Source organism: Ogataea parapolymorpha, chromosome II, assembly GCF_000187245.1.
Source record: "Ogataea parapolymorpha DL-1 chromosome II, whole genome shotgun sequence".
Taxonomy (NCBI): Eukaryota; Fungi; Ascomycota; class Pichiomycetes; order Pichiales; family Pichiaceae; genus Ogataea; species Ogataea parapolymorpha.
In genome coordinates, this window is record NC_027865.1 from 966,910 (window position 1) to 990,963 (window position 24,054).

Consider the following 24,054-nt stretch of genomic DNA (forward strand, 5'->3'; position numbering starts at 1 on the left):
GATAAGACATTTGCAAGAGATTAGATATGTTATGTGAGCACGACCATCCCAAAAAAGAAAATAATCTCGGAGAAAAAATAGTCGGAAACGGCTCAAGCGGCAGCGGGCTAAAGAAATGTATTTCGAAGGTATTCCTTATCGAGGAGGACATCCCATCCTGGGCCAGGGTCAGTGTCACTGCCCCAGGTAGTGAACAAAAAGCGCATGACACTCATCAGACCACTAGATTTCTTCATGACCCCAAAAGTCCTTATCCGCTCTATCAAGTAGAGTCTTTGGTCTTCCTTTATTACTGCAGAACCTGCAACAGCGAAAGGCCACGAGCACAGTCCAGATGATTGAGCATGTGGACTCAGTTTGCGTAAATTTGAAAAAAATATGTCGATCTCCTCCTGTATTTCAGGGGCATCAGGTTGTAATCTTGGGTTGAGCAACTTGGATAACAAGATGGTGCAAGCCTTTGCCACGATATTGCCTATCAAACAACTCTCCATCAGCCGCCTTTGAACAAAGTCAGATTCATGAAACCTTACGTTTTCCGGAAGTACTGGAGGGAGGTAGTATTTCGACAAGGTCAGTAGTTTTTCTGCAACCATTTTATTCTTGGCATTTAAGGGGAAAAACAGCGATAGCCAATTTGTTTTTGCTGCGAGCTCGAATGCAGATAGCGCTGCACCCATAATCGGATTGTTCATCCACCAAGCAGGACAATGATATAGTGGAGGCAAAAGATACGGTTTGAGCTCGGCATAGACTTGGAAAGGTGATTTGATATAGTCAACAACTGAAGCCTCACATGCAAACAATGTAACCGAGTAATTATACAAGAAGCTCTCCAGGATAGTCCTTTCTAGATTAGTGACATCACCTTCGCGAAGCATATATGAAAGCTCGTCTGTCCAGTAAGTAGCATCGTTGATTTCAGGATCTGTTCTAACCATGGGAAGCATTTTGAAATTTGTCTTGTTGAGGACCAAAGCGTCCAGTAATTGATTAAAAGACTCAAAAGGCAAACTCTTGTTGAGCAGCCAGCATTCTATGATTTGCAAAGAGGCTATCAGGAAAAAAGCGTTTCTGGCTGTGTTTTCACATTGATACTTCTCGCGAAGACATAAAGTGACCATGCAAATAAGCAGCCAGTCCTCGTTACCGACCAAAGAATTCTGGTTTAAAAACCATTGCATTTCTTTCATACACTGCAGGAATTTCTGCTCAGCAAACTCACGGTATTCAGGCCGCTTCCACGACAGGTATGTGGCACCACAGGCATAGAAAACGTGTCTCAAGGTCGGATTGTGAAGGCCGCGAGGAATAACGACCGATGAAGGCTGCAAGCTCTCGTGAGCCAGTTGGGGCGATATGGCAACCATGAACCCTTTTACAAAGGCATCGTATAAAAGTGCATCATTAGCGGAGAAATCGACCCCTAACATCCATGAGGACCATCCACCGAGATGCCACCCCAAAGTTTCAAGATATTTTCTATACAATGCATCTTCCCTGGCTTCCTTGGTTGATTCGAGCTCTAGGGTAGCGGGCTCGGTGAGTAATATGACGGGCTTGCGAAAATTGATGGAATTGGGGTCCACAAACCGAATTGGTTTTTTGGCCAATTTGCGAAGCTTGAAATCTTTTGGGATAGCCTGTACCCCGTAGACGCACTCATAAGACGACCGCAAGCAATTGCTGCAGGTAGGCTTTGAAAGGTCGCACTTAATCTTGCGTTTGCGGCCTACAAAATTAGTAGGTCAACTATTGGGACTTACAGCAAAAACAGCCTTGTCTCCTGGGATTGGCCATGAAGTCTCAGTAATTGAGATAACGTTGAAATATTCTTAAAACTGTTTTTGGATTATATAATCTATTCATGATAAGAAGTCATGGATTTTAGAGCTCCCGCAGACAGCCGAACCTCAAGTTCGTAATCGCTACAAAAAGACGCATAAAGGTTCGCAGAGGTGGCTGTTATACTGTAGGTGAAGGATGCCTCTTTATCGGGGATGACAATTCTGTCATACAGTCCCGAGGCGTAGACCGAGTCTGTCTTGATCTGGGTCTCACATATTTTGTCCATCAAGCACAGCAAATAACAGGCTTCACCAACAATGGACCCGGCTGTGATGAGTCCATGATTTTGTAAGATCAGAGCTCTATTGGTAGGCCCGAAAGCCTTGGCAATGTTTTCTCCCTCTTCCGTTTCCACTGCCACCCCGCCAAAGTTCCGATAGACATCGTGGTTGTTATAGAAAATACATGCGTCTTGATTCAGCATGTCGAGTCTGCGTCCCAGTGCAGAAAACGCTTTTCCCCAGACAGAATGAACATGGCATGCAACGTTTAAATCTGGCCGCGCCTTGTGAACAGCAGAGTGAATCTTGAAGCCAGCAAGATTGATTGGAGCTTTGTTTCCGCCAACATAATTACCGTGCTCGTCAACTCTTACCATGTCTTCAGCAGTCAGAAGAGAGAAATGAACTCCAAGGGGATTTATCCAAAACGTTCTTGGCTCAATTGGATCTCTAACGGATATATGACCTGCAGGGCCTTCGTTGAAGCCTTTTCTCGCGAATATCCTGAAGGCGCCAGCCATCTGGTTCAACAACCAGTCTCTCTTGATGTGAGGATCTTTGATCTCTGGTACCCGATACGGATATTCAAAGTCCCCCATAGCAATGGCGGTCGAATGCTCAGAAGTTTGGAGCTGAAGTGAAACAGAGCGTGAGGAATTGTTTGTTGTTTCAATAGTGGTGGTCATTCTGAGGTACAGTTTTGAAAAATCACAACTACGGAGGATGTTTATATACTTCCGACGTAGTCATAGAGGCTCAGAAAAGACTGGATTGGCCACTTGGGCAATGTTTCTCAGCCATTTTGCGTTCTCCGAGGTTTATTTCTCATTTCGATTTCCGGCCTCAAACCGGCCAAAATTCATGCACCTCGATAAGGTGCAATAACTTTTATTTTGAACTTCGCGTTTTTCGTCAGTCCTGACTCTATATATGCAAATATTTGAGGACAAAGAGATATTCTAGTATAGACTGAAGACCATAGAGTTTCAAAGTGTAGCCACATAAAAAATTCTGCATATATTTCATATTTTATGAGGTGATAATATGCTTTGGCATTATATGCTTAGAGGTCCCAGCTCGTTCTATGTTTACAGGTCATCTGGTGTGTACTGAAACTTGAGGACATGCAATATTAGAGATTTTACTCCCCTTCACCAGTCTATGATGAAAGCATATTCATCTTTTGATACCCCATGCGGATAACGTCTGCGGAACATCCAACCTGCGCTAGGTTTCGTAGTGGAAACCTACGTCTCAAATGTTTCAGACGTCCATCACTGAGCAATTTCCAGTCACCTATTGTGTGCAGTTTCTAGGATCTGAGATTTTGTTCGATTGGAAATCGTTTTTGAAGATATGCTTTGACAAAACCAAAATCCTATTTCAATTAAGAAGCGAAAACGCTTTGACTGTGTTCAAGCTAGACAATCCATTGCAGCTAAACAAAACGCTTTGTACAAAGAAAAGTACTTTATAGTACCAGAAGCTAAGATAGTAGAAATTGGAAAACTATACCAAATGAAATGTGCAAGAAAATCATGGCTTCCGAAAAAAAGAATATTTGAGTCAAGACAAGAATAATGTTTAGCCAAAGTATTCCCCGCGCTCAAGATTGTTTTCCGATAAGATACTGCAGCTTACAAATCTCGGCGCCGGTAGACGACGCTTGGATTTTGTGGCGTATTACGTATATGGAAGAGAATTCTCTCCTCATGCAGGCTTGATCAGCTGAAATCATTTGTGGCTACCATTTTTTTGTCGAAAATTAATTATGGCGCAAAAGGAGGCTCTCGGTGAATGGAGACCAAGTTTGCAGCATTCGCTTATATAAAAAGGTGGACAATGACTGCGTTTAAAGGGAAATAATGAAGTCCGACACTGAAGAACGGAAAGGTGTTGTCGTCGAGGAGGTACAGCTCCACCCTAGTCAGAACGACTCAACAGAAAGTATCGAAGTTATCGAGTATAGGCCAACAGATATTGACGAACTTGCTGATGTGCCGATCGTGACTGATCAGTTACTCCCTAAGCTAAAAAACCTTGCAAAAGTGTTTAAAAGAAAAAACGATGGCCACCTGATCGCCACCAGAAAGTCGTATTTTGAGGACCCTGACTTTGAGGTGGCTAGACAATACTACCCTCCTCCAACTTACGAGAACTACAATAGCTTTGATCCCTATTTCAGGTGGACGTATGATCAGGAGCGTAAGCTTACCAGGAAGATTGATCTTCGCATTCTGACTATGGTCTGTCTACTATTTTTCGCTCTCAATCTGGACCGAGGAAACTTGAGCTCTGCTGTTGCTGGAGGACTTCTTAAAGATCTCAACCTTTCCACGGATGACTACAATAATGGCAATACTTTGAGATCTGTTGGATTTATTATCTCTGAGATTCCTTCTCAGTTGATTGGAAAACGTTTTGGACCTGACTGGTGGATTCCAATTCAGGTGACGGCTTGGAGCCTGGTTGCCCTGTTCCAATTTTTCATAAGTGGGACAAAATCGTACCTGGCAACTCGATTTCTGCTAGGTATTGCTCAAGGTGGATTTATTGCAGATGCTGTGCAGTATCTCTCGTACTTCTACACACGTGATCAGATGGGATTACGGTTATCGCTGTTTTGGTTAACTGACGCTGCCTCTGGTATTATCAGTAACTTGCTTTCAATTGGGTTCTTGAAAATCAATCTCAATGGTCAAGAGGGATGGAGATGGCTTTTCCTTTTTGATGGCTTGATCACACTAGTGTTAGGTCTTGCCTCGTTTTTCTTTATGGTTCCGGGCCCTACTCAAACAAAAACTAAATTTAATCCTAAGGGCATTTTCACAAGAACTGAGGAGAAGATCATTACAAATAGATTACTTAGAGACGATCCGTCTAAATCGGGTATGCACAATAGGGAAGCAATCACTTTCAAACAGTTCCTGAGAAGTCTGTCAGACTTCGATTTGTGGCCTGTTTTGATTTTGTCGTTCGTGTTCCAGATTCCCCAAAATCCTATTAAGGCATACCTGAACATCAATCTTAAAGCCCTTGGTTTTGGAAAGGATCCAATTATCTATCTGAACATTCCCATTGAGTTGATGACCAGTATCACAATCGTTTTGATTACGGTACTGTCTGAAGTGCTTGACGAGAGATCTCTCGTCTGTTCGTTGCAACAAGTTTGGATTTTGATAGTGGTGGTTGTGGAGTATGTTCATGCTGATACTTTGAGTCCGTGGGCTCAGTACGCAATTATGTTTTTTGCAATTGGAAATCCGTCTGCTCAGGCAATCATCGTGTCTTGGTGTTCGCGTTTGTCATATTCGGTGAGAACAAGAGCAATTTCTGCACCGATGTCAAACATTGGAATCCAGCTAGCAGGAATAGCTGGGAGCTACATTTACCGCAGCGACGATGCTCCGAAGTATCATAGGGGAAACCAGGTGATCATTGGATTATGTTGTCTGAACATTTCGCTTTTCGTGCTGACCAAGTTCTACTACATCAGCAGAAATAATTACAAAAGATCGAGGTGGAATAAAATGTCTAAATTGGAAAAGGAGGAGTACTTGGCTACTCATAGAAATGCCGGAAACAAAAGACTGGATTACTTATTTGAGCACTAAATATGTTTATATCCGAGATAGCCAAATAAAAAAGGAAAATGATATCTGATCACGTGCCGTCAGCTGACTTACATTACAAAATTATTGCTTTGCACATTACAGCAGATTTCTTGCCACGACTAAAAACAGGCATGGTTCGCGCAATTCTAAGTGATACATGCATGCATATGCACTCGTATCTGATAGAGCGTCCGGACATAAATGTTGGGGGATCGGGAGTTTTCAAGTTCGTTAGGAATGAGTACCAAAACGAACGAAGAGATTGCAAAATCTGCTACTGCAAGCGGAACGCTCAGATTACGCTCTGAAAACCCCACCTCTTTTGACTTCTCCATTCCAGAAGGCTTGCAAAACCTTTTCCCAAATTATCGGACACCGGATAATGTCTCTCCGTACTTGTATGCTAAGGAACAGGGTGTCCAATATCCCAACTATACTCAATGGGAAATGGAACCTTACAAAGAGAGAACAGATTATATCGATCGTGGTTCCTTATCGGATCCTAAGAAAAAGTCGCTTTTCGAAGCAGCTACAAAAGTCCGGCATCTCACTCCTTACTGTGGAACAGAGCTGGTTGGAATCAAGCTTACGGAGCTTACTGACGAGCAAAAAAACGAGCTCGCACGATTAGCTTCTGAGCGAGGTGTCGTCGTTGTCAGGAACCAAGATGACCTCGACATCAGAAAACAGATTCAATTTACCTCATACTTTGGCGAACCCCACATCCACCATCAAAGCGGAATTATTCCTGACCTTCCTTGGGTGCATCCAGTCTACAAAGATGAAACATCAACCGGGGGTCTGAGATCTCAAGTTTGGCACTCAGATGTCCCCTATGAGATAAATAGTGCTGGAATTTCCACACTGAGATTTGATGTTTTGCCGCGCTCAGAAAATGGTGAGCTTATCGGAGGGGATACCCTTTTTGCTAATGGCTATTTGATCTATGAGTCCTTGGATCCCAAATTTCGCGCTTTTCTTGAAACTCTTTCTGCTGAGAGTAGTGGATTTGGACAAGCGGCTATTGCCGCAGAATCAGGCTACAAAACGAGGAGACCTCCTATTGCAACCGTTCACCCTTTGGTGAGAACCAACCCCACTACCGGCCTGAAATCCCTATATGTTGCTGAGAACTTCACCACCAAAATTGTGGGTCTTGAAGAGCGCTTGAGCAACACCATTCTTCAGTACTTGTTTGACCATATACGGAGATCTTTGCAATACCAGTGTCGTGTGCAATGGACTGAAAATGACATTGCGATTTGGGATAACCGTTCTCATTTCCATACCGGTATCTTTGATTACTATCCAAAAACCAGACATGGTACTAGGGTCATTGCACAAGCCGAAAGGCCATATTTTGATCCGGATTCCAAACTTTACAGTGAGGTTAGTTTTGAGGGTTATAGTGTTTTATGATTAAATAAAGAATAAGCTCTCATAGATCTTCCACTGACTCTGGAAATGCAATCCCGTTGTCCAATCTGCATTGATCAAATATCTGTAGGATTCTGATGGTGTCTTTCAATGGATACTCTGTCAGATCATTCTGCTTATTCCCAATGGCAATGGCAGCAGCATTAGCCTCGTAATAATACCCTATTCCCTCAATAACGGGCAACTCAAGCTGCTCTTCCTGGCCGTCACTAGAAATAAAAGTTGCATATGATGGTCTTGATGTACGCCCAGCCTTAATGTACCCTTTATCGCCTTCAATCAGTACACTTTCTCTTGGCGACTCGATAAGGAACGACCCAGTTGCCGTTCCCGATGCAAGTGAGTCGTCAAACAACAAAGTGATTGATGTGGAAACATCAATTTCTGGTACTTCTTTGGATTTGATAGACCAAGAGTAAATTTTTGGACTTGTGGCCGTCTTTGATAACAAAAGCAGATCCGTCCACGTGATCGAGTATATCAGGTTATCCAACAGAACTCCCGCTCCTAGTTCTGGATTGAAGAGCCGGCTGTTGCTGTCATATGAACAGTTGTGACTAAGATCTGCGTGAACACGACGTACGTTTCCCACCTTTCCGTTTTCCACCACCTCCACCAGTTTTTTTGTAGTAGGAAGGAACCTTGTCCAAACGCCATGGACAACTAAGAGGTTCTTTCTTGCGGAAATCTCTTGTAGTCGGAGTGCCTGCTGATAATTTATGGTAAATGTTTTCTCCACTAAGATGTGTTTTCCAGCTTCTAGAGCTTGTTTAGCCAATTTATAGTGGAACGCATTTGGAGCAGCAATATACACGATGTCAATCTCGTCATCCTCTAGAAACTTTTGATAAGAGTCGTAGAGTACTGGCTGTTTGTCTGTACCGTTTAGTAGGCTGACAAATTGCTGAGCTTTGGATAGTGAACTGGTGGAAACAACAGCTCTTAATTCATGTGTCACGTGCTGCCCATGAACAGAGTCCTTTCGGTAGTTGGAGAAAACATCGTTCGCCCATTTTGCGGCGAACTGCCCCAATCCCACTATACCCCATCTGAGGTGGATCTTTGAACTTTTATCGGTCATTTCGCGTATAAAGGCTCCTAAAACCGTTTGAACTCAACGTATTTTTTTGCATCGCAGAAAAACTGTGGCCACCGGAAATAACCGATTAGGACTGACCGTAAACTGAAAGCCACAGGGGTACTTCTCATTTAAATACAGCGTTGAATCATATAGAGTGGAAAGTTTAGTATCAATGACCCTCACTGATACTTGGTTGCCACAAATCAGTGGAGTATTCAATGGAGCTCGTGTCTCACTAGTAAAAAAGCCACTTGCTAAGGGGAGGATAGTAAGAGGAAAAGAGTATCCGATAGCATTTGACTTAGTGGTCGAAGGAAGCAGTAGTTACCAGGAAGCTGTTAATGACTTCTTTGAGGAGCTGTCGCAAAAAGGGGTTTTACTGGACCTTGTGAAAGATCACGGACTTGTCATCATTCAAAACTTGAAATCCACCAACCCCGAGCATTATTCACAAATTGTCAATCGCTTTTTCCATTCATCGAATTACCAGGAGTTTGATCAAGTGGGTTTGCTGGCAACAAGACAAAAGATTGACAATGCAGTCAGCTCCGTCGGAAACGATGATGAGCTGGGCAAAAATGTTAACAAGTTACATGCACATCAGGAGTTTTCCAGATATTTAGAGTACCCACACATTCTCACATTTTTTGCTCAACAAGCTTCAGTTCTGGGCGGTGGTGAATCAACGACAACACATGCTACTGAATTGTTTGATGTAGTAAACTCAAAATATCCAGAATTTATCAAGGATCTCTATGAAAAAAATGGTAACCATGTTTATCAAAAGTTCAGCTACGAAGTTTCTACAGACTCAAAATTCAAAATTTCTTGGACAGACAAAGGAGCGTTTGGCAGATACATTACCGATGAAGACTTGAAGACCAAAAATTTGGAGTCCATGAAAGTCAAGGCTATCAAGCTCGCACATGAAAAAGTGAGTAAAAACGTTGAGTTTGATGATAATCATGACTTAATTGTACACCAGCAAACAAGCATTGTGAATATACATCCTCACACTGGGCTTCCTATTATTTTCAGCAGTTTACCGACCTACTACTCTGGCTATTATCAAGCCAAACTCAGGGGAGAAAAGGCTACCTTGCCACCTCTTAGGTACGGAAATGGCGACCCAATTCCTGAGAATTATCTAGATTATCTTTTTGAGCAATCAGTGAAGTTGGAGTATTCGCATCGTTTTGAAGACGGTGATTTATTGTTCCTAGACAACTTTGCTGTTTATCATGGACGGAACCCTTATACTGCAGGAGATCGTAAAATCTTGGCAAGTTTCTGGGAACCAAGCACTGACCGCAGAAAGCCATATAGACCATCGGACTTTACTGAACTTTTTGCATAGGCCTATAGTACTCCACTCAAAATTTAAAACAATCTGAAAATTAATTACAAGATCTCAAGCTTATCTTAACTATTTCTGAATTTGGTAACTAAATAAAACAACCTAATAAATTTTGAATTTGGTTCAGTTGTCCAGCTCGACAATATAACGCTCTGCTTGGGCACCCTTGCTTTTCAAAAGATTGAGAGCATCAATAACTGACCATATACCACCTCTGAACACCTTAGTCCTGACGGCCTTGATTTTACCGTTTTCAAAAAGTTTTGATGTCTCTCTCACAATCTGATGGCCAAATTCAATGTCCTCATGGAATCTTTTTATTCTCACTTCTCGTTTTTCAACCAGATCTGATGCCGGTTCGTGAGATGAAACAATGGAAGCATACTTAGCTTTTAAGCTCTTGCCGTTGACTTCTGATAATATTTGAACGAGCTTTTCGGTGCTTTCCCTTGAAGCACAATCAACCCCAAAGTCCACATGAGTAGTCGCTTTCGAAACTTTGTCAATAATTTGCCCAACTGGCAAGTTTCTATCTATCACTGTATGAGCTCCCAGCTCTTGCAAATAGGCTTGATTTTGCAGACTCGCAATACCAATCACTTTAAATCCAAGATATTTCGCAAGCTGAGTCAGATATAAACCCACGACAGTCGCTCCGCCCCATATAAGCAGCGTTTTTCCATGCTGAGAGTTCTCAGCCAAACTAAGTCTAAAAGAGTCCAATAAAATCACCGTGGCAGTTACCAGTCCCACCCCTATACCAGCACCTTGGCTGAATCCTATACTCTCTGGAAGTTTCCAAACAAGACGCGAGTCCATTGCAACATACTCCTGAAATGTACTGGTTCTATTATCACGATACATTGTACTGACAATGAACACCTTTGAACCTTTTTCAAACTCTCTGACCTCTTCCCCAGCATCTTCAACTATACCACTGCTTTCTCTGCCGTTAATCCAGGGAAAATGATAAATCCCAAACCTGAATTGGTGGCACTTCCAGTCAACAGGATTAATTCCGATAGACTTGTTCTTGATGATAAGCTCATGTGGATGCGTTATTCTGGGTTTTGGGTACTCAGTGAGTACCGTTAGTGGCTCATCATATCCAACAATCGCAACCGCAGTCTGATGCTGCTTACTGCTACTTATAGGTTTCCCCAAAGCAAAGGTGTCTTTGGTCCGTCTATCAACTAACAAGCTCATCAATGCCACGTTTCCTACCAAAGCGGAGCTTCATCCATCTCGGCACAATATATACGGACCAGGTCTTATCTAGCTGAGTAACTTGCATATGTTTGCATCTAGGCCACAATAAGGAACAGTTGGAGAAGCACATGCGGTTGCGATTCAAAGTCAGACATAGCGAAATATTACGCTTGTATGACTAAATCACACAAACATATCTACGCGGGGATCTTGACCGAAAACTAGATTTGAGAAGATGTCGAGTTAGGTCTTGGTATGATATTACCTAACAATGAAGCAGTTCTTGGCTTTCTTAGCCTTTACTCTCAAGGCCACTAGCCGGCTGAAACTTATAAACTACAATAGTAGAGTAGATAGTGGCTTGACCCTGTACTCCTCGTTCGAAGGTCCCAAACTCCTTATAGGCAATGCATATGTGTCGGAGTTTTCAGCCAGTGATCTGCGCAATTGCCCGACAATCCATTCGACGCAATGCTAGCCACAGCAAATTCGGAGCACAGTCCTATTATCAGGAGATGCTGACCAAATAAAGTTGCACGCCACAATACAATTTATAAGAATTCGTTTTGGACGAATTTAGTGCAAATTGATTAGTAATATGAGCTTCCCTACTACCAGCCCAGAGTTCTTCGCGAAAGTCGGCAAAACACCATTGGTATTACTCAAAAGCATTTCCAGCTCGATCGGCAGAAATATTTTTGTCAAGTTGGAATATCATAACCCGACAGGCTCGGTCAAAGACCGTGCAGCTGTGAAATTATTGCAAGATTCAATTGAAAGAGGGTTGAAACCAGGAGGGACTCTGGTGGAGGCTACCGCAGGCAACACTGGTATATCGCTGGCTGTGCTCAGTAGATTAGCTGGCTACAGATTAGTTTTATTTGTTCCTGAAACCCTTATTCAAGCCAAAATAGACAAGCTGACCGGATTGGGAGCGGTAGTTTTCAAGGCTGAAAACTATCCTGATAACCATCCAAAGCACATGAACAGTCTGGCAGCTATATATGCGAAGGAACACGATAATACGATCCATGTGAATCAAATGAATAATCTGGTCAATCAACAGGCACATTTCGAGACGACGGGACCTGAAATTTGGGAGCAGCTTGAAGGATCCGTTGATGCTTTTGTGTCTGGTGCCGGAACAGGGGGAACGTTTTCTGGGGTTTCCAAATATTTGAAGAAAGTGTCTGACGGAAGAGTAAAAGCTATTATTGCCGACAAGCAGGGCTCAGGTTTGCACCACTATATCCAAACCAATGGTGAATCTTTTGATGCCGAAGGTGAGTCATTTGTTGAAGGTATTGGAAAATTGGGATTGATTGATAACATTAGAGATGTGCTTACCCTGGCTAACGATTCTTTGCAAATCTCGGATATTGAAGCTCTGAATACTATCTACCGTCTGATTGAGGAGGAAGATTTGCGTGTGGGTGCCAGCGCTGGAGTCAACGTTGCCGCCGCCATTAAGGTTGCTAAATCTCTTCCTCCAGGCTCCAATGTTGTTACAATCATTCCAGATGCAGTGGACATCTATGCCAAGAAGGTGTTCTCCAAGCAGTGGCTCATTGAGCAAGATCATTGGGACAAAATTCCTGATGAGTACAGAAAGTATGCTACGTTATAGAGAAGTTTATAGATTTGTATGGAGAGCTCAATGTGACTGAGCCTTAGCATAATGAAAGACACGACCGACACCGTATTTTAACCTTCAATAAAAGTCAGCTAGTTGCTATTCATGTATATATTTTGAGGAAGTGCTCGTCTCTAACCTTTTGATACTCTAGCTCTACGTTATGCTCTTTCACCCAATCTAAGCCTCCCAGAGTGTTAAGAAGTCGCCGTTGCCAGTCTGAATCATCTTTGGCAAGGTTAAGATACTTTTTCTTGACTTCGCCGTCAATGAAGGTTTGACGCTCGACCCTCTGGAGGAAATGTTTTCTAGTCTCATTGAATAAAAATAAGGATAAGGGCAGATTGTACTTCGTTTGTTCGTCCGGATCGCCATTAGTGGATTTTGTGGACGTCTCAGAAAGAGCCCGGTATAGCGCCCATATATCGTCAAATCCCATGGACGATCCCACAGCGTATACACCTGAAGTTGGGTGAGCTGCATCTCCAGCAAAAGCTATCCTGTCCCCAATGATCAAATCTTGGAGCCATGGTGCTCTTTCCAAAGGAAAAGCCAGAATGTCAGGAAGAACTTTGATGATCTTGGTGATTAATGGGTCCCATTCCTGGAAGAACTCTAGCAGATGTGATATTCCCCATTGACCAGCACTTCTATTCCATGTCAGATCCGATGCAACATTTGGAGGTTCAGGAATTAAAGCCACAAATCCGTATTTTCCAAGACCAACTTTTCCAAGGAAAACCCAGGTACCATCTCTTCCCATCCATGCTGAGGTATCGTCCAACACTCCGTCAACGTCTTTGAGTAGCTTTTCATCAAAGACATATCTATAGGCAACTATCCCTTTGTATTCCAACTTTTCGTTCACACGAAACTGTCTTCGGATCCTGGAATAAATACCGTCAGCTGCAACAACTAGATCGGCACGGACAGGATCTTGATTCTCAAAGTGTAGAATTGCTCCAGAGCTATCCACATCAACCTTGACGGCAGCATGATTATACTTTATTACGCCTTCGGGGACATGCTTCAAAACAAAGTTATGAAGCGGCACTCTATGCGTTCTCGCTTGCACGAAATTGTCTGGTCTCGGAAATGAGGACGTGTCGTACTTTAAGACCTCGCCGGTCTTCCAATGACGTCTTGCAAGCGGCGCTGGCTTACCTCTATAAACAAACTCTTGCACCTCTTCGATATTGGCAATTCGTGAGAGAGTGAGAAGAGCAGCTTCAGTAAGTGCGATCCAGGCACCTGCTTCTCGCGGCCCCTCTGACTTTTCATACAGCGTGACTCTTGAGTTGGGGAGCCTCGAGAGGGTTGCAGCTGCAAATGCTCCAACGATTCCACCTCCGACAATGGCGATCTCTAATGGTTTCGTGACGTCCGTCATTAGTTTTCAGTTAATCTTCGTTTGATGCCACCATGCTTATATAAAATTTTATTCAAGTGAGCTAATCAGCTATGGAGATTGCGCAACTAGGTCGATCTTATTACCTTTTTTGGCAACTCCACCATCTACGTATTCCAATCGAGAATCTTAAAAGTATTGACTCTAGGTATTAATCAAATGCTTGGAGAATTGACTGCCTCCTACTCGGACTAAAGTTAACATGTCCACGCTCCCGTAAATACTATGAGTGTCATTAGACGAACAGAGTTGACGATCTATTTTCAAAATCTCCAATAGAATAATAATAGGACGCTGCAGTAGTCACTAGAATAGCTCATCTAGAGCTTCCTGTAGAACTATTGGCCGGTAGAGTCTCTTCCGAATCGAATTTTGACTCCATTTTTCTGATGCTTCTTTTGTAAGCCAAGAAGTAAAACAAAACTATTCCCACAGATGAAGCTCCAGTCAGTCCGCATGTAACCTTGTAACCATACTTGTATTCAGGAGCTTCATTCGCAGGGTACAAAAACAATGGTAACCAGGCATTGTTGGCATAAACCATGACAACCGTGACACCTGTTATTATGGCTCTTAGGTCAGGAGCCGTTGCCCAAATCTCAGGCAAGAAGGATATGAGAATTGGAGTATTTGCTCCTTGAGCATAAAGAAGAAAATAGCCAAAGTAATTGACACCGATGCTTTTTGGACGCGTAGCCAGGATGATGGTGCCCACAAGCTGGGTGATGTTTTCGGCCACAAGCACAATGAATCGAGCATTTGCAAAATCAGCCAGCTTCGAAAGGGTGACGATGGTGACTAGTTGAACAGCAGAGCCAGCAATAGGAATCAAGTTGAGTTGTTCGACGGAATAGCGCAAGCTTCCATCGTCGGTTTTTAGACTTTTAAGCCACAAATTGAAATACGCAACAGAGGTGGTCCAAACCGCCGGCACGTATGCCAGAAGGAACAGCCAGACACGGTAATCCAAAGGAATTTTCAGCACTTTCTTCACGTTTAATTGCCGTTTAGTTTCTCGTCCAATGTTGAACATTCTCTGGTTTGCGATAGCAAGATCATCTGCAGTCATCCATTTGGCACCACCATTTTGGGGAGAATCAGGAACAATATAGAATCCAACTGAGGCAATGGCAACTGTCATCAGACCATTAATCACAAATAGCCATTTCCATCCTGCAAGACCTCCGTGCCCGTTCAAAGTTTTATAGATAGCAGCCTGCATGAATCCCGTGAACATACTTCCAGCATAGTATGAGCCAGTAAACAGTGCAGCACGTGTAGCTAGCTCTTTTTTTGTATAGTAGTTGTAAAAGATGGTCATCATTCCCGGCCACGCACTGCTTTCGAAAAGCCCGATTAGGAACCGGAGTGGAAATAGAACATGAACCGACTTGACAAAAGCACACGACAGTGTCAGGATACCCCAGATAAACTCACATGAGCTTAACCAGTAAGGTGTGCTTATCCTTGTCATTGACACCTGAGAGGGTATTAGCCCGACAGCGTAGCCAATATTAAAATAGGTGCTAATCCAGTTATACTCTTTTCCAACAATATTGAGATCCTCTTTCATTCCACTAACGTACGCATTAGAGTAGTTGCTCTGATCAATAGATTTGATCAGATACGCTATGCAGCCCCAAGTAAGCAGATACAAGTCCAGCTTTCTAACAAACTTGGTCTCCTCGCTGCTTCTCAAAACTCCTGTGCGGAATAATTTAGTGAACCAATTTCCTTCGTGATCATTAGGCACCTCTTCGACAATTTCAGTAACCTCCTCGACTTTATTTGGGGGAGACATGTTAAGATATGTGGGTTCTGATTGCACACTCTGCTAAAACATGATGCTCTTATATATAAATTTGGTAGCAAGGTGAACAGTGTACGTGCAGCTCCGTAAGTGTGGAGTAGCAGTCGGACATAGTTTTGCACATGCATAGCAGGGCTGTGGCTCAATGATGCAGGATATGTGAGATTTTGCGTTTTAGCGGAGAAAGCCAAGTAGCTTGGGCTGTGGTGGTGTACCGTACCTGCGTCGTTGTACTATTTTGGTAACAAATAAAAGCGGGAAATGTAGCTTTTAGAGTGAGGCTCAAAAATGGTTGCAAAAAGCAAAAAGTGTGGATTCCACCGGCTTTCGGTATAAAGCACTACAACTCTGGCACACAGACTATCATCGTTTGTCTAAATGACTAAGTCACTTATTATCACTGCTTTTATCACTGGAGGAACCACTGAGTGGCGTTATCCGGGAGATACTTCGTATAGGTTTGCTTCCGATTTGGATGCCTGGGTGGAAATAGCAAAGCTATTGGAGAAGGGCAAAATCTATGCCCTGTTCATTGCAGACCACTTAACCCTATTTGATGTCTACAAGGGCCCGAACAACTATAGGGACGCAGTGAAGACCGGACTGAATGTTCCAAAGGCTGATCCAAGCCATGCAATTATCACTGCTGCAAGGGAAACAAAAAACATATCTTTTGGAGTCACTTTCAGCACTGTCAGTGAACACCCATACCTGTTTGCTAGAAGGCTTGCAACTCTTGATCATTTCACCAAAGGTAGAGTGGGATGGAATGTTGTTACATCTTATCTCAACAGTATCGGCACCCAGCTTCTAAATGGAGAACCATTTCCTGAGCATGACGAACGGTATAATAGGGCAACTGAGTACGTCGATGTCGTGACTGGCCTTCTCTTATCTACTTGGAGAGATGACGCTCTGATTCGCGACACGGAAACCGGTGTGTTCATTGATCCAGATAGAGTTCGCGAGATCAACCATAATGGAAAGTACTTCAAAGTTGCCGGACCAGCTATCACACAGCCCTCAGTTCAAAGGATCCCGCTCTTGATTCAAGCAGGAACATCAAAAAAGGGCCAGGAGCTGGCTGCCGAGTTTGCAGAGTTTGTGTACGTCTTGGGTGGGACTGAAGAGCTGGCTCCGAAGATCAAGTACATCAGAACAATTGCAAAGGAGAAATTTGGTCGAGACCCCAAAAACATCAAGGTGATTTACTCTGCTAGAGTGATACTGGGCCGCACTCATGAGGAAGCTGTTGAAAAAGAGGCATCTTACAAAAAGTATGAGGTGCCAGATCGGAATGCAGTGAACTTTGGAGGTGTGACTGGTATTGACTTGAACGAATATGATAGCGAAGAGGAGATTGACACTAAAAACGTCAATGGTGTTAAAACCACTGCTGAAGTCTACTTCAAAAAAGCAAAAAGACCAACCAAGAATGCGCTTCTGAATAAGGCTCCTGGCGTTGGACCATTAACTGGCACTCCTGAAGAGGTTGCCGATAAGCTCGAAAAGTTGGTTGAGGAGCTTGACCTTGATGGCTTCAATTTTAACTCTGCTGTTCTTCCTGCATCTGTTGAAGACTTGGTTGAGCTGCTAATTCCCGAACTCCAAAGAAGAGGTCTATTTTGGGAAGACTATGCTGTTCCTGGAGGCACGTTCCGGGAGAACGTGTATGGGGTCAAGGGACAAACATTCCTTCCTCCAGATCATCCATTGTATGAGACACGGTGGACGCCGGACGTTGACAAGGAGGAATTTGACAAAATTTTTGAGCAAAATCTAGAGAGACGTAAACAAGCTAGAGCATCTTTGAATTAAAACGTTCTTCTTTTTCTGAGTATTTGTAGAAGGTTAAAGCTTGTATATGTAATAGTTAGTCTTGAAGAATAAATCTCAATTTTCCAAGGCTGTAAGGGTTTAGTTGTTGATACCAGATAATTGTATGATTTTCTCCTATGCCTGAAGTTTCCGAGTACGTGGCTGAGAATTTCATGTAGCCTTCAACTTCTGAAACGTATTTGCAATGGGAAATAGTCGTGTCCTTGGATAAGCTCTCATGTCACTCTTGCTAACAAATCTTCAACTTCATAATCTTGAAACTTGATACCACCAATATAGACATGATTCGTGTACTGGTGACCTCACCCCAAGATTCTCCTTGTTTGGGAAAACTAACACGGAGATAGGGAAACATTATGATTGTATGAGAGGCTTGAATGCATTTAACGATCCAAGCGAGTGGGAATACGAATCTGAGAAATTGATCTGATACCCAGTGATAGCCGTATTGTTTCTATAAATTGTTCAAAAAGAGGCAGCAGTATCTCAACAAGCTGAAAGATACAGGGCAAAAATAGAGTCGTTTAAGGTTCCGGCAATGCAGACCCATTTATCACATCACAACATTAGCATTGATGGTTCTCAAAAACATGCTTATCGTGCTTGAAGTAGATCCTTGGCCATATGACACACTTTTCTTTTTCAGAGGATTTTTGATTGTTCTTTGAGATATGGAAATCTATGTTATCCTGGAGTTTAAACGTAATTGACATCAATTGACCAGTGTATCGAAGGGGAAAATGGGTATATCTTCGGCAAGATAGTGATGGCTCCACAGAAAGTGAACTTTCTTTGCTCTTGAACTTACGATTTTTTAACGTCAGGAAAACCATGTATCTGGGTTGCGGTATTGGCAGAATAAGTACAGTGTAAATCATGAAGTTGTAACCACTTGATTCCACAAACTTATGCTAATTGTGGGTTCTAGCAAGAACCTATACCACGGTCAGCGCACCACCATAACTTCTTGGCTGACAGAACTTGCCAATACTCCTCCGGCATCTTAGCTTCAACGTTTTGAGCCCAGAGTTTGATACATCCCTGTTAAAATATTGTGCTCAAATTGATGAAAAAGATAACGAGTGCAAAGTATCGAAGATAATTTTGTTCTGGCCTGCAGTCCACTCTATAATTTCTCACCACCCGGCAAACCTATACTAGTACTAGCATACTTAGTTATAGATCTGTTTGTATCGTCAACATTTTGCCGTGCCGAGGTGCTTCAAAAATTGCCTCTGTACCCGGGATTTCGATGCCACAGTGCGGCTTGTTTCTCTTGCCACAATTGATAAGAATTTCTGTGTCGTGCCACATTTAGGATATATAAATCAGACAATACTCATAAAAACTGCCAAATCTCAATCACCGAGAAACGATTGCCATGACAGCCGAGGAAGAGGTCAAACCACTTAAAATTGCAATTATTGGCGGTGGACTGGTGGGAGCATTTGCTGCAGTTACCTTGTCCAGGCTACCAAATGTTTCGGTTACTGCGTACGAAAAGAGCGACAAGGTTCGTGAGGTTGGAGCAGCCATCACTCTTACCGAGGGAGGCCTTGTGACTCTTGAACAGGTTTTCGATCTGGATGAGCTAGAAAAAATACTTTATAGAACCCCCAATAACGGGCATATCACTAGACGTCATTGGAAAACTGGGGAATACCTCAATGAGCCTCACTCGAAGTCACCAAAGTATCCCAAATACAACCACGCCAAGGCACAGAGAGTTCTTTTGCTGGACTTCATTTTGAAACATGTTCCCGAAGGAACCATTAAGTACGGCCAAGAGGTGAAAAGCGTTAATGTGAGACAAGATGGTGTTGCCATCCATTTTGCAAATGGGAATGTGACAAAAGCTGACCTGGTGATTGCTGCTGATGGCATATACTCAAAAATTCGTCGCCAATTCACCAATGATGCCATCGTCTACAAGGGAGCAGTTGCATATAGGAATGTTTTTGACGATAAAATCGTGGAACATATTCCTGGATTGCCAGATGATGTTACAGTCTGGATTGGCAAGGGATCTGCTATGTTTATGACTAGACTAACGCCTGGAAAGTTCAACGTTGCAGCCCACTTGAGAGACCCACCAGAAGTTGCTGCCAACCTGCGGTGGAACAAGACCACAGGTGATTGGGGTAAGAAGCGCTTGATTGAGCACTTCAAAGACTGGGATCCACTTATCGGTCAGATTCTTGAAGTTATGCCGGAGTCGATTGCTTTCCCGCTGGAACGGGCACCTTGGCTGGAGAACCTGGTTGTTGGAGACCGGATTGCGTTTGTCGGCGATGCTGCTCATCCAACCTCCGGTGTTTACGGGGCTGGTGCAAATATGGGATTTGATGATGTCTGGGCCTTGTACAGGTCCTTGTTGGAGACCAAGTATAATTTGAAAAAAGCTTTGTTTCTTTTCAATGAGACCAGAGCCCCATTTTTGAAGCGCGTTGAAAAACAAATTGAAATAGATCAACAAATTGGTGCCAAATACATCGGCACTGCCGAAACTGATGAGGAGTGGAAAAGAAGAGTGGAGCATAGGGGTCTGTCAGCAAAGTGGATCACCGACCATAGTGTGGACAATGAGTTCGAGCAGGTTAGAGATCAAAACTTCCTACAGCTATTTGTAGATGAATAAAAGAACTTTTATAGCCTGATATATACTCCTAGTTTGGTACGATTATACTTCAGGCTTTAGGCATCGACAGTTTCGCCAATAAGGGATCCAAGGGACTTTCTGCCCAAAATTGTGATACCCTTTGTTTGGTTCGAGCTTGTGTTGTTGAAAAACGCGCCTTTTGCAATATCCCACTCGCCTTGAGTTATGCGCTGCAAACTGTTGTCGGCATAAATTCCCAAACGCTTAAGTTTTGGAGAATTCAAGGAATCAGGGTCCAAATATGTCGCAGAAGTTGGGGTGCAGAAATAAATCGTGCTGGACCGCTTTTGGTGGTTAGGGGGCGAGGCAACTCTGTGGACACTGGATCTGAAGTAATCACCGGTCCAAAACTGAAGCGCGTCTCCAACGTTCACGACTAGGGCGCCTTGTTTGTGCTTAACAAATCCCCAAGTGTTTTCAGTATCTGGGAGCCTGATCTGGAGTGCCTGAACAGGATCGGATAGGATGAATGTTAGTGCACTAGCATCTGTGTGGCCTCGAAGCAGCGTGTTTCCTGTCTTCGAATTATACGAATCATCAGCCTCGTGGTATAACAAGAATCTACCGTAACCAGTGGCAGACTCCTTAATGTTATTTTCGACCACCCTAAAGTGGTTGTTGTAAAGCGTTCCGTCAGGAAGCTCCAGAATGATGTCAATCAACGAGAGCAATTTGCGTAAAACGTTGTTATGAAGCTCATTAAAATAAGAGGTGATCTCAGGCAAGTTTTTCTCAACGGAAGGAGGATAGCTGGCGGCCTTGACATATTCTGGGTGTGCGAAGTGGCGCAGGTTGAAAAATTCAACTCTATCCTTCTGGTCATTTATGTAAGTCCAGTAACCTCTTGGCTTGTAACCGCTCCCTCTAACAACACCCAATTGCTTATAGCTCTCTTCTGGTAGATCATTCTGGCCGGCAATGTGCTTAGCTTTCACTTCATCTGGCTCTTCAAAGACCTGACGGCCAATTGAGGATAGATGATCGGTCACGAGCCCGTGATTCACAAGCTGGAAAAAACCGTGGTCTGTAAGGGCTTTTTCAAGACGCTCAGCAAGGGCCTGGCGGACCTCTGGGCCTTCATCAAATAAAGAGAGGTCAATTTCCTCTAATTGCACAATAGGGGTGGAGGACGACATGATGATAGACGATAATGCTGGAGATTAATATAGAGACTAGCTGTGGCGCGAGTGTGGCAGTAGCAAGTGCGCCACATTGTAACCATCTAACTAAACAGGAAACTAGCGCGGGGTTTTGCGAAATGAAGTCCTCGAGAGTCTTGAGTCCACTTCTGCATTTGAACAAGATCTAATAATTAGTGTTTTGAGAAATCCTAGTTGTTTCGAACCATATTGCCAGTTTATGTTTTTAGTGATTTTTGGGTAACGGATCAAACCGAAACGTACTAAGCAGTCTGATGTCATTAAGGAAGAATTACGTTCAACAATTAGATGATGTATAAATCTCTATAAAGGTATTAGTATCGGCTCTTAATCGCGTATTCCCCCCGTACGGGAGCCGCGTATCTCCGACAATGCATCATGCAGGATCTTATTGTCTGATAAGTTGTGCTTCATAATAACCGACAATCAACTCATAGTCACGCCGATATACGTGAATATGGTCTACTTTCGCCAAAGCACGGAATTCGGGCCTGAGTTCATGCTGTAGTCCATTACGGGATCTTCAATGATGATGAATGACTCTTTGGCCCAGGTGATCATGAAGTTTAACCCTAATTATTATCGCTTGCTCTTGGTGGTCGAATCGTTCGTGGATGACATGATATTTTTACTTTAGATTGTTTGATAGTGAAAAATATTCTTCTCCAACAGGTGACTAGTTAGATACGCATCGTTGAATTTTTTCAGATAAGAAAAACAAAACTTTTATTGGATCGATAGAATCTTCCTCAATTATAACCTAGTAGGCCTTCGTCACTTCTCACTAGGGGAAATAGACTCCCTGTGCACGTGAACATCATTTTCAGCCCCTTCTGGAATTTCACCAGTTTTGCTATTGTAAATATAGATACCATTTTCAATAGCGTGCTCCCGCTCCTCCTTTTTGTAAAAGAAGTAGTCAATGGATAGCAAAAAGATGAAACCGATACTGAACACAGCACATGTTGTGAAACCTTTTTCAAATCTTGGACTGTCAACAGTTGGCCAGATTAACCTGTTAATCCACACACTAGACTGCAAGCCCATAATATAGATTATCATCCACGCAATGGCTCTGACATTGTTGTCCCTGCGGAAAAGATCACTCACCAGCGGATTGAACACTGACGATTGCGACCAAGACCAGTATGCAAAACAGAACGCAAACCATTTGGCACCGTAAGACACATCCCATACCGCAAGTATCACATTGCCAATAAATGTCATAAGGAACGAAAACATGATAAAGAGATACCGCTTTCCAGTAAGGTCCGCACCACCACATATGATGAAAACGTACAGAATTCCAAGTGCAGGTGGAATTGTTGACCAGTTATTGATTTTACCAATGTCAATATTAAGCGATTTGAGCCACAAAGTGAAAGTTCCAGCAGAAGTGTTGTTGGTGTTGAATCCCATCATGTTTGCAATACCCAAAATGTAAACGTGTGGGCTTTTAAGTGCCTTGGACCAGCTTTCCTTGGAAAAGAAACTGCTGATCTCTTGTCTTGGATCTGTGCCGTTTTCCTTCATGCGCTTACGGGCTAGCTTAATCTCATCGTCGGACAAAAAGATTGAGTAACAGTGGGTAGGTGTGCCCGGGAGAGAAAAAAGAGCTAGAATGGCAACAGCAAAAGAGATACACCCGTCAATAATGAACATCCAACGCCATCCAGCAAGGTTGTGGTGACCATCAAGGTTTCTGAAGGCAGCCGATTGAAGCAGTCCGGATGTAAGGACTCCCAGAAACTGTCCTGCGTAGAAAAGCGCACCCCTTCTGCCCACTTCGGTAGGTTTGTACCAACTGGCAAGAGTGTAGTGGATACATGGGAAATAGGCAGCCTCAAAGGCTCCAACAAAAAAGCGCATAGCCTGCAAAGAACTCACATTGTTGACTCTGTATGTTCCTAGAGTGAAAGCTGCCCACCCAAACTCAGAAATAAATAGTGCATAGTTGATTGGCACTCTAGGCAGCAAATACAGCCAAGGAAGCTCCAGTAAAATATTTCCTATGTTGAAGATTAACTGGGTATTGATAAGATCATTGCCTTTCATACCAAGGTCCTCCTTCATGTTCGAAACATAGGCATTGTTGAGATTGGAACTGTCAATGTACTTGATCCAGTAGCCGACAAAAGAGTAGAAGGCAATTAGAATGTCCAGCTTGCACAGAAGCTTCACTTCCTGGGCAGAAGTCCCCTCTGGGAACCATCTGTACCACTTCCGGCGAGAAGCTTCTTCACTGGACTGACGATACTCGAACTCATCAAAGAATTTCCACCATGGACGGTTAGCTTCGTCGCGGTAGGTGTACGTGATAGGCTCAGAGGAGGAATCTAAAGATTCCTTTTCATCCTCCACATGGCGAAGGCGTGGTAGAAAACTCATAGATGAATACGGGCCACTAACGGGCTATAAGTAGTTCGCCTTGAAGCCACAATTGGCTGTGGCTGCGTGGATTTAAAGAAACGGACTAAAAAATTTTTAGACAAATTAGGACTTCCGGGGCTACTAACTGCAATTCATAATGATAATTGGGGCGTTCTCGAGGATCTAGCCGAAAATCAATATGCAACTTGAATAATAATGCTCAGCAAATTTATCTTTGGGCGCTGGGAAAAAGTGTGGAATGCTAAGTGCGGCTATCGCTTAAATTTCCTATCCAAGAAACAAGGTTTCGAATCGAACACATTATTGTTTTCGAAATGATTGAGGCTGCAATCTGGTGACGACATGTGGCAATTGAGATATTCATAACGAGGCAGTGGGTTTGCACTG

At 43.2% G+C, this 24,054-nt stretch overlaps 14 protein-coding genes across 14 annotated transcripts; 6 read left to right on the forward strand and 8 right to left on the reverse strand.

The window, feature by feature from the left end:
- Positions 1-107: 107 nt before the first annotated feature.
- HPODL_05141 (putative secreted protein) lies at positions 108-1,800 on the reverse strand (the record flags this gene model as incomplete). Its single annotated transcript, XM_014081420.1, has 2 exons — positions 108-1,732; positions 1,767-1,800. The coding sequence occupies 2 exons, from the start codon at positions 1,798-1,800 to the stop codon at positions 108-110; spliced, it is 1,659 nt and encodes a 552-aa protein (XP_013936895.1).
- Positions 1,801-1,861: 61 nt separating this feature from the next.
- On the reverse strand, positions 1,862-2,755 carry HPODL_05059 (uncharacterized protein; the record flags this gene model as incomplete). Its single annotated transcript, XM_014081421.1, has 1 exon — positions 1,862-2,755. The coding sequence occupies one exon, from the start codon at positions 2,753-2,755 to the stop codon at positions 1,862-1,864; it is 894 nt and encodes a 297-aa protein (XP_013936896.1).
- Positions 2,756-3,934: 1,179 nt separating this feature from the next.
- On the forward strand, positions 3,935-5,683 carry HPODL_05060 (putative transporter; the record flags this gene model as incomplete). Its single annotated transcript, XM_014081422.1, has 1 exon — positions 3,935-5,683. The coding sequence occupies one exon, from the start codon at positions 3,935-3,937 to the stop codon at positions 5,681-5,683; it is 1,749 nt and encodes a 582-aa protein (XP_013936897.1).
- A 237-nt stretch (positions 5,684-5,920) lies between these two features.
- On the forward strand, positions 5,921-7,102 carry HPODL_05061 (tfdA family taurine dioxygenase; the record flags this gene model as incomplete). Its single annotated transcript, XM_014081423.1, has 1 exon — positions 5,921-7,102. One exon carries the CDS (start codon positions 5,921-5,923, stop codon positions 7,100-7,102), a length of 1,182 nt encoding a protein of 393 aa, XP_013936898.1.
- Positions 7,103-7,121: 19 nt separating this feature from the next.
- On the reverse strand, positions 7,122-8,201 carry HPODL_05062 (putative oxidoreductase; the record flags this gene model as incomplete). Its single annotated transcript, XM_014081424.1, has 1 exon — positions 7,122-8,201. The coding sequence occupies one exon, from the start codon at positions 8,199-8,201 to the stop codon at positions 7,122-7,124; it is 1,080 nt and encodes a 359-aa protein (XP_013936899.1).
- A 172-nt stretch (positions 8,202-8,373) lies between these two features.
- Positions 8,374-9,558, forward strand: HPODL_05063 (uncharacterized protein; the record flags this gene model as incomplete). The annotated part of the gene is made up of 1 exon (XM_014081425.1): positions 8,374-9,558. One exon carries the CDS (start codon positions 8,374-8,376, stop codon positions 9,556-9,558), a length of 1,185 nt encoding a protein of 394 aa, XP_013936900.1.
- A 123-nt stretch (positions 9,559-9,681) lies between these two features.
- HPODL_05064 (Quinone oxidoreductase) lies at positions 9,682-10,764 on the reverse strand (the record flags this gene model as incomplete). Its single annotated transcript, XM_014081426.1, has 1 exon — positions 9,682-10,764. One exon carries the CDS (start codon positions 10,762-10,764, stop codon positions 9,682-9,684), a length of 1,083 nt encoding a protein of 360 aa, XP_013936901.1.
- Positions 10,765-11,365: 601 nt separating this feature from the next.
- Positions 11,366-12,394, forward strand: HPODL_05065 (Cysteine synthase; the record flags this gene model as incomplete). The annotated part of the gene is made up of 1 exon (XM_014081427.1): positions 11,366-12,394. The coding sequence occupies one exon, from the start codon at positions 11,366-11,368 to the stop codon at positions 12,392-12,394; it is 1,029 nt and encodes a 342-aa protein (XP_013936902.1).
- A 109-nt stretch (positions 12,395-12,503) lies between these two features.
- HPODL_05066 (Salicylate hydroxylase (Salicylate 1-monooxygenase)) lies at positions 12,504-13,790 on the reverse strand (the record flags this gene model as incomplete). Its single annotated transcript, XM_014081428.1, has 1 exon — positions 12,504-13,790. One exon carries the CDS (start codon positions 13,788-13,790, stop codon positions 12,504-12,506), a length of 1,287 nt encoding a protein of 428 aa, XP_013936903.1.
- A 334-nt stretch (positions 13,791-14,124) lies between these two features.
- HPODL_05067 (transporter SEO1) lies at positions 14,125-15,609 on the reverse strand (the record flags this gene model as incomplete). Its single annotated transcript, XM_014081429.1, has 1 exon — positions 14,125-15,609. One exon carries the CDS (start codon positions 15,607-15,609, stop codon positions 14,125-14,127), a length of 1,485 nt encoding a protein of 494 aa, XP_013936904.1.
- A 387-nt stretch (positions 15,610-15,996) lies between these two features.
- Positions 15,997-17,436, forward strand: HPODL_05068 (putative monooxygenase yxeK; the record flags this gene model as incomplete). The annotated part of the gene is made up of 1 exon (XM_014081430.1): positions 15,997-17,436. One exon carries the CDS (start codon positions 15,997-15,999, stop codon positions 17,434-17,436), a length of 1,440 nt encoding a protein of 479 aa, XP_013936905.1.
- Positions 17,437-18,838: 1,402 nt separating this feature from the next.
- Positions 18,839-20,095, forward strand: HPODL_05069 (Salicylate hydroxylase (Salicylate 1-monooxygenase); the record flags this gene model as incomplete). Its single annotated transcript, XM_014081431.1, has 1 exon — positions 18,839-20,095. One exon carries the CDS (start codon positions 18,839-18,841, stop codon positions 20,093-20,095), a length of 1,257 nt encoding a protein of 418 aa, XP_013936906.1.
- A 56-nt stretch (positions 20,096-20,151) lies between these two features.
- HPODL_05070 (flavonol synthase) lies at positions 20,152-21,252 on the reverse strand (the record flags this gene model as incomplete). The annotated part of the gene is made up of 1 exon (XM_014081432.1): positions 20,152-21,252. The coding sequence occupies one exon, from the start codon at positions 21,250-21,252 to the stop codon at positions 20,152-20,154; it is 1,101 nt and encodes a 366-aa protein (XP_013936907.1).
- A 798-nt stretch (positions 21,253-22,050) lies between these two features.
- HPODL_05071 (transporter SEO1) lies at positions 22,051-23,664 on the reverse strand (the record flags this gene model as incomplete). The annotated part of the gene is made up of 1 exon (XM_014081433.1): positions 22,051-23,664. One exon carries the CDS (start codon positions 23,662-23,664, stop codon positions 22,051-22,053), a length of 1,614 nt encoding a protein of 537 aa, XP_013936908.1.
- Between the last annotated feature and the right edge of the window lie 390 nt (positions 23,665-24,054).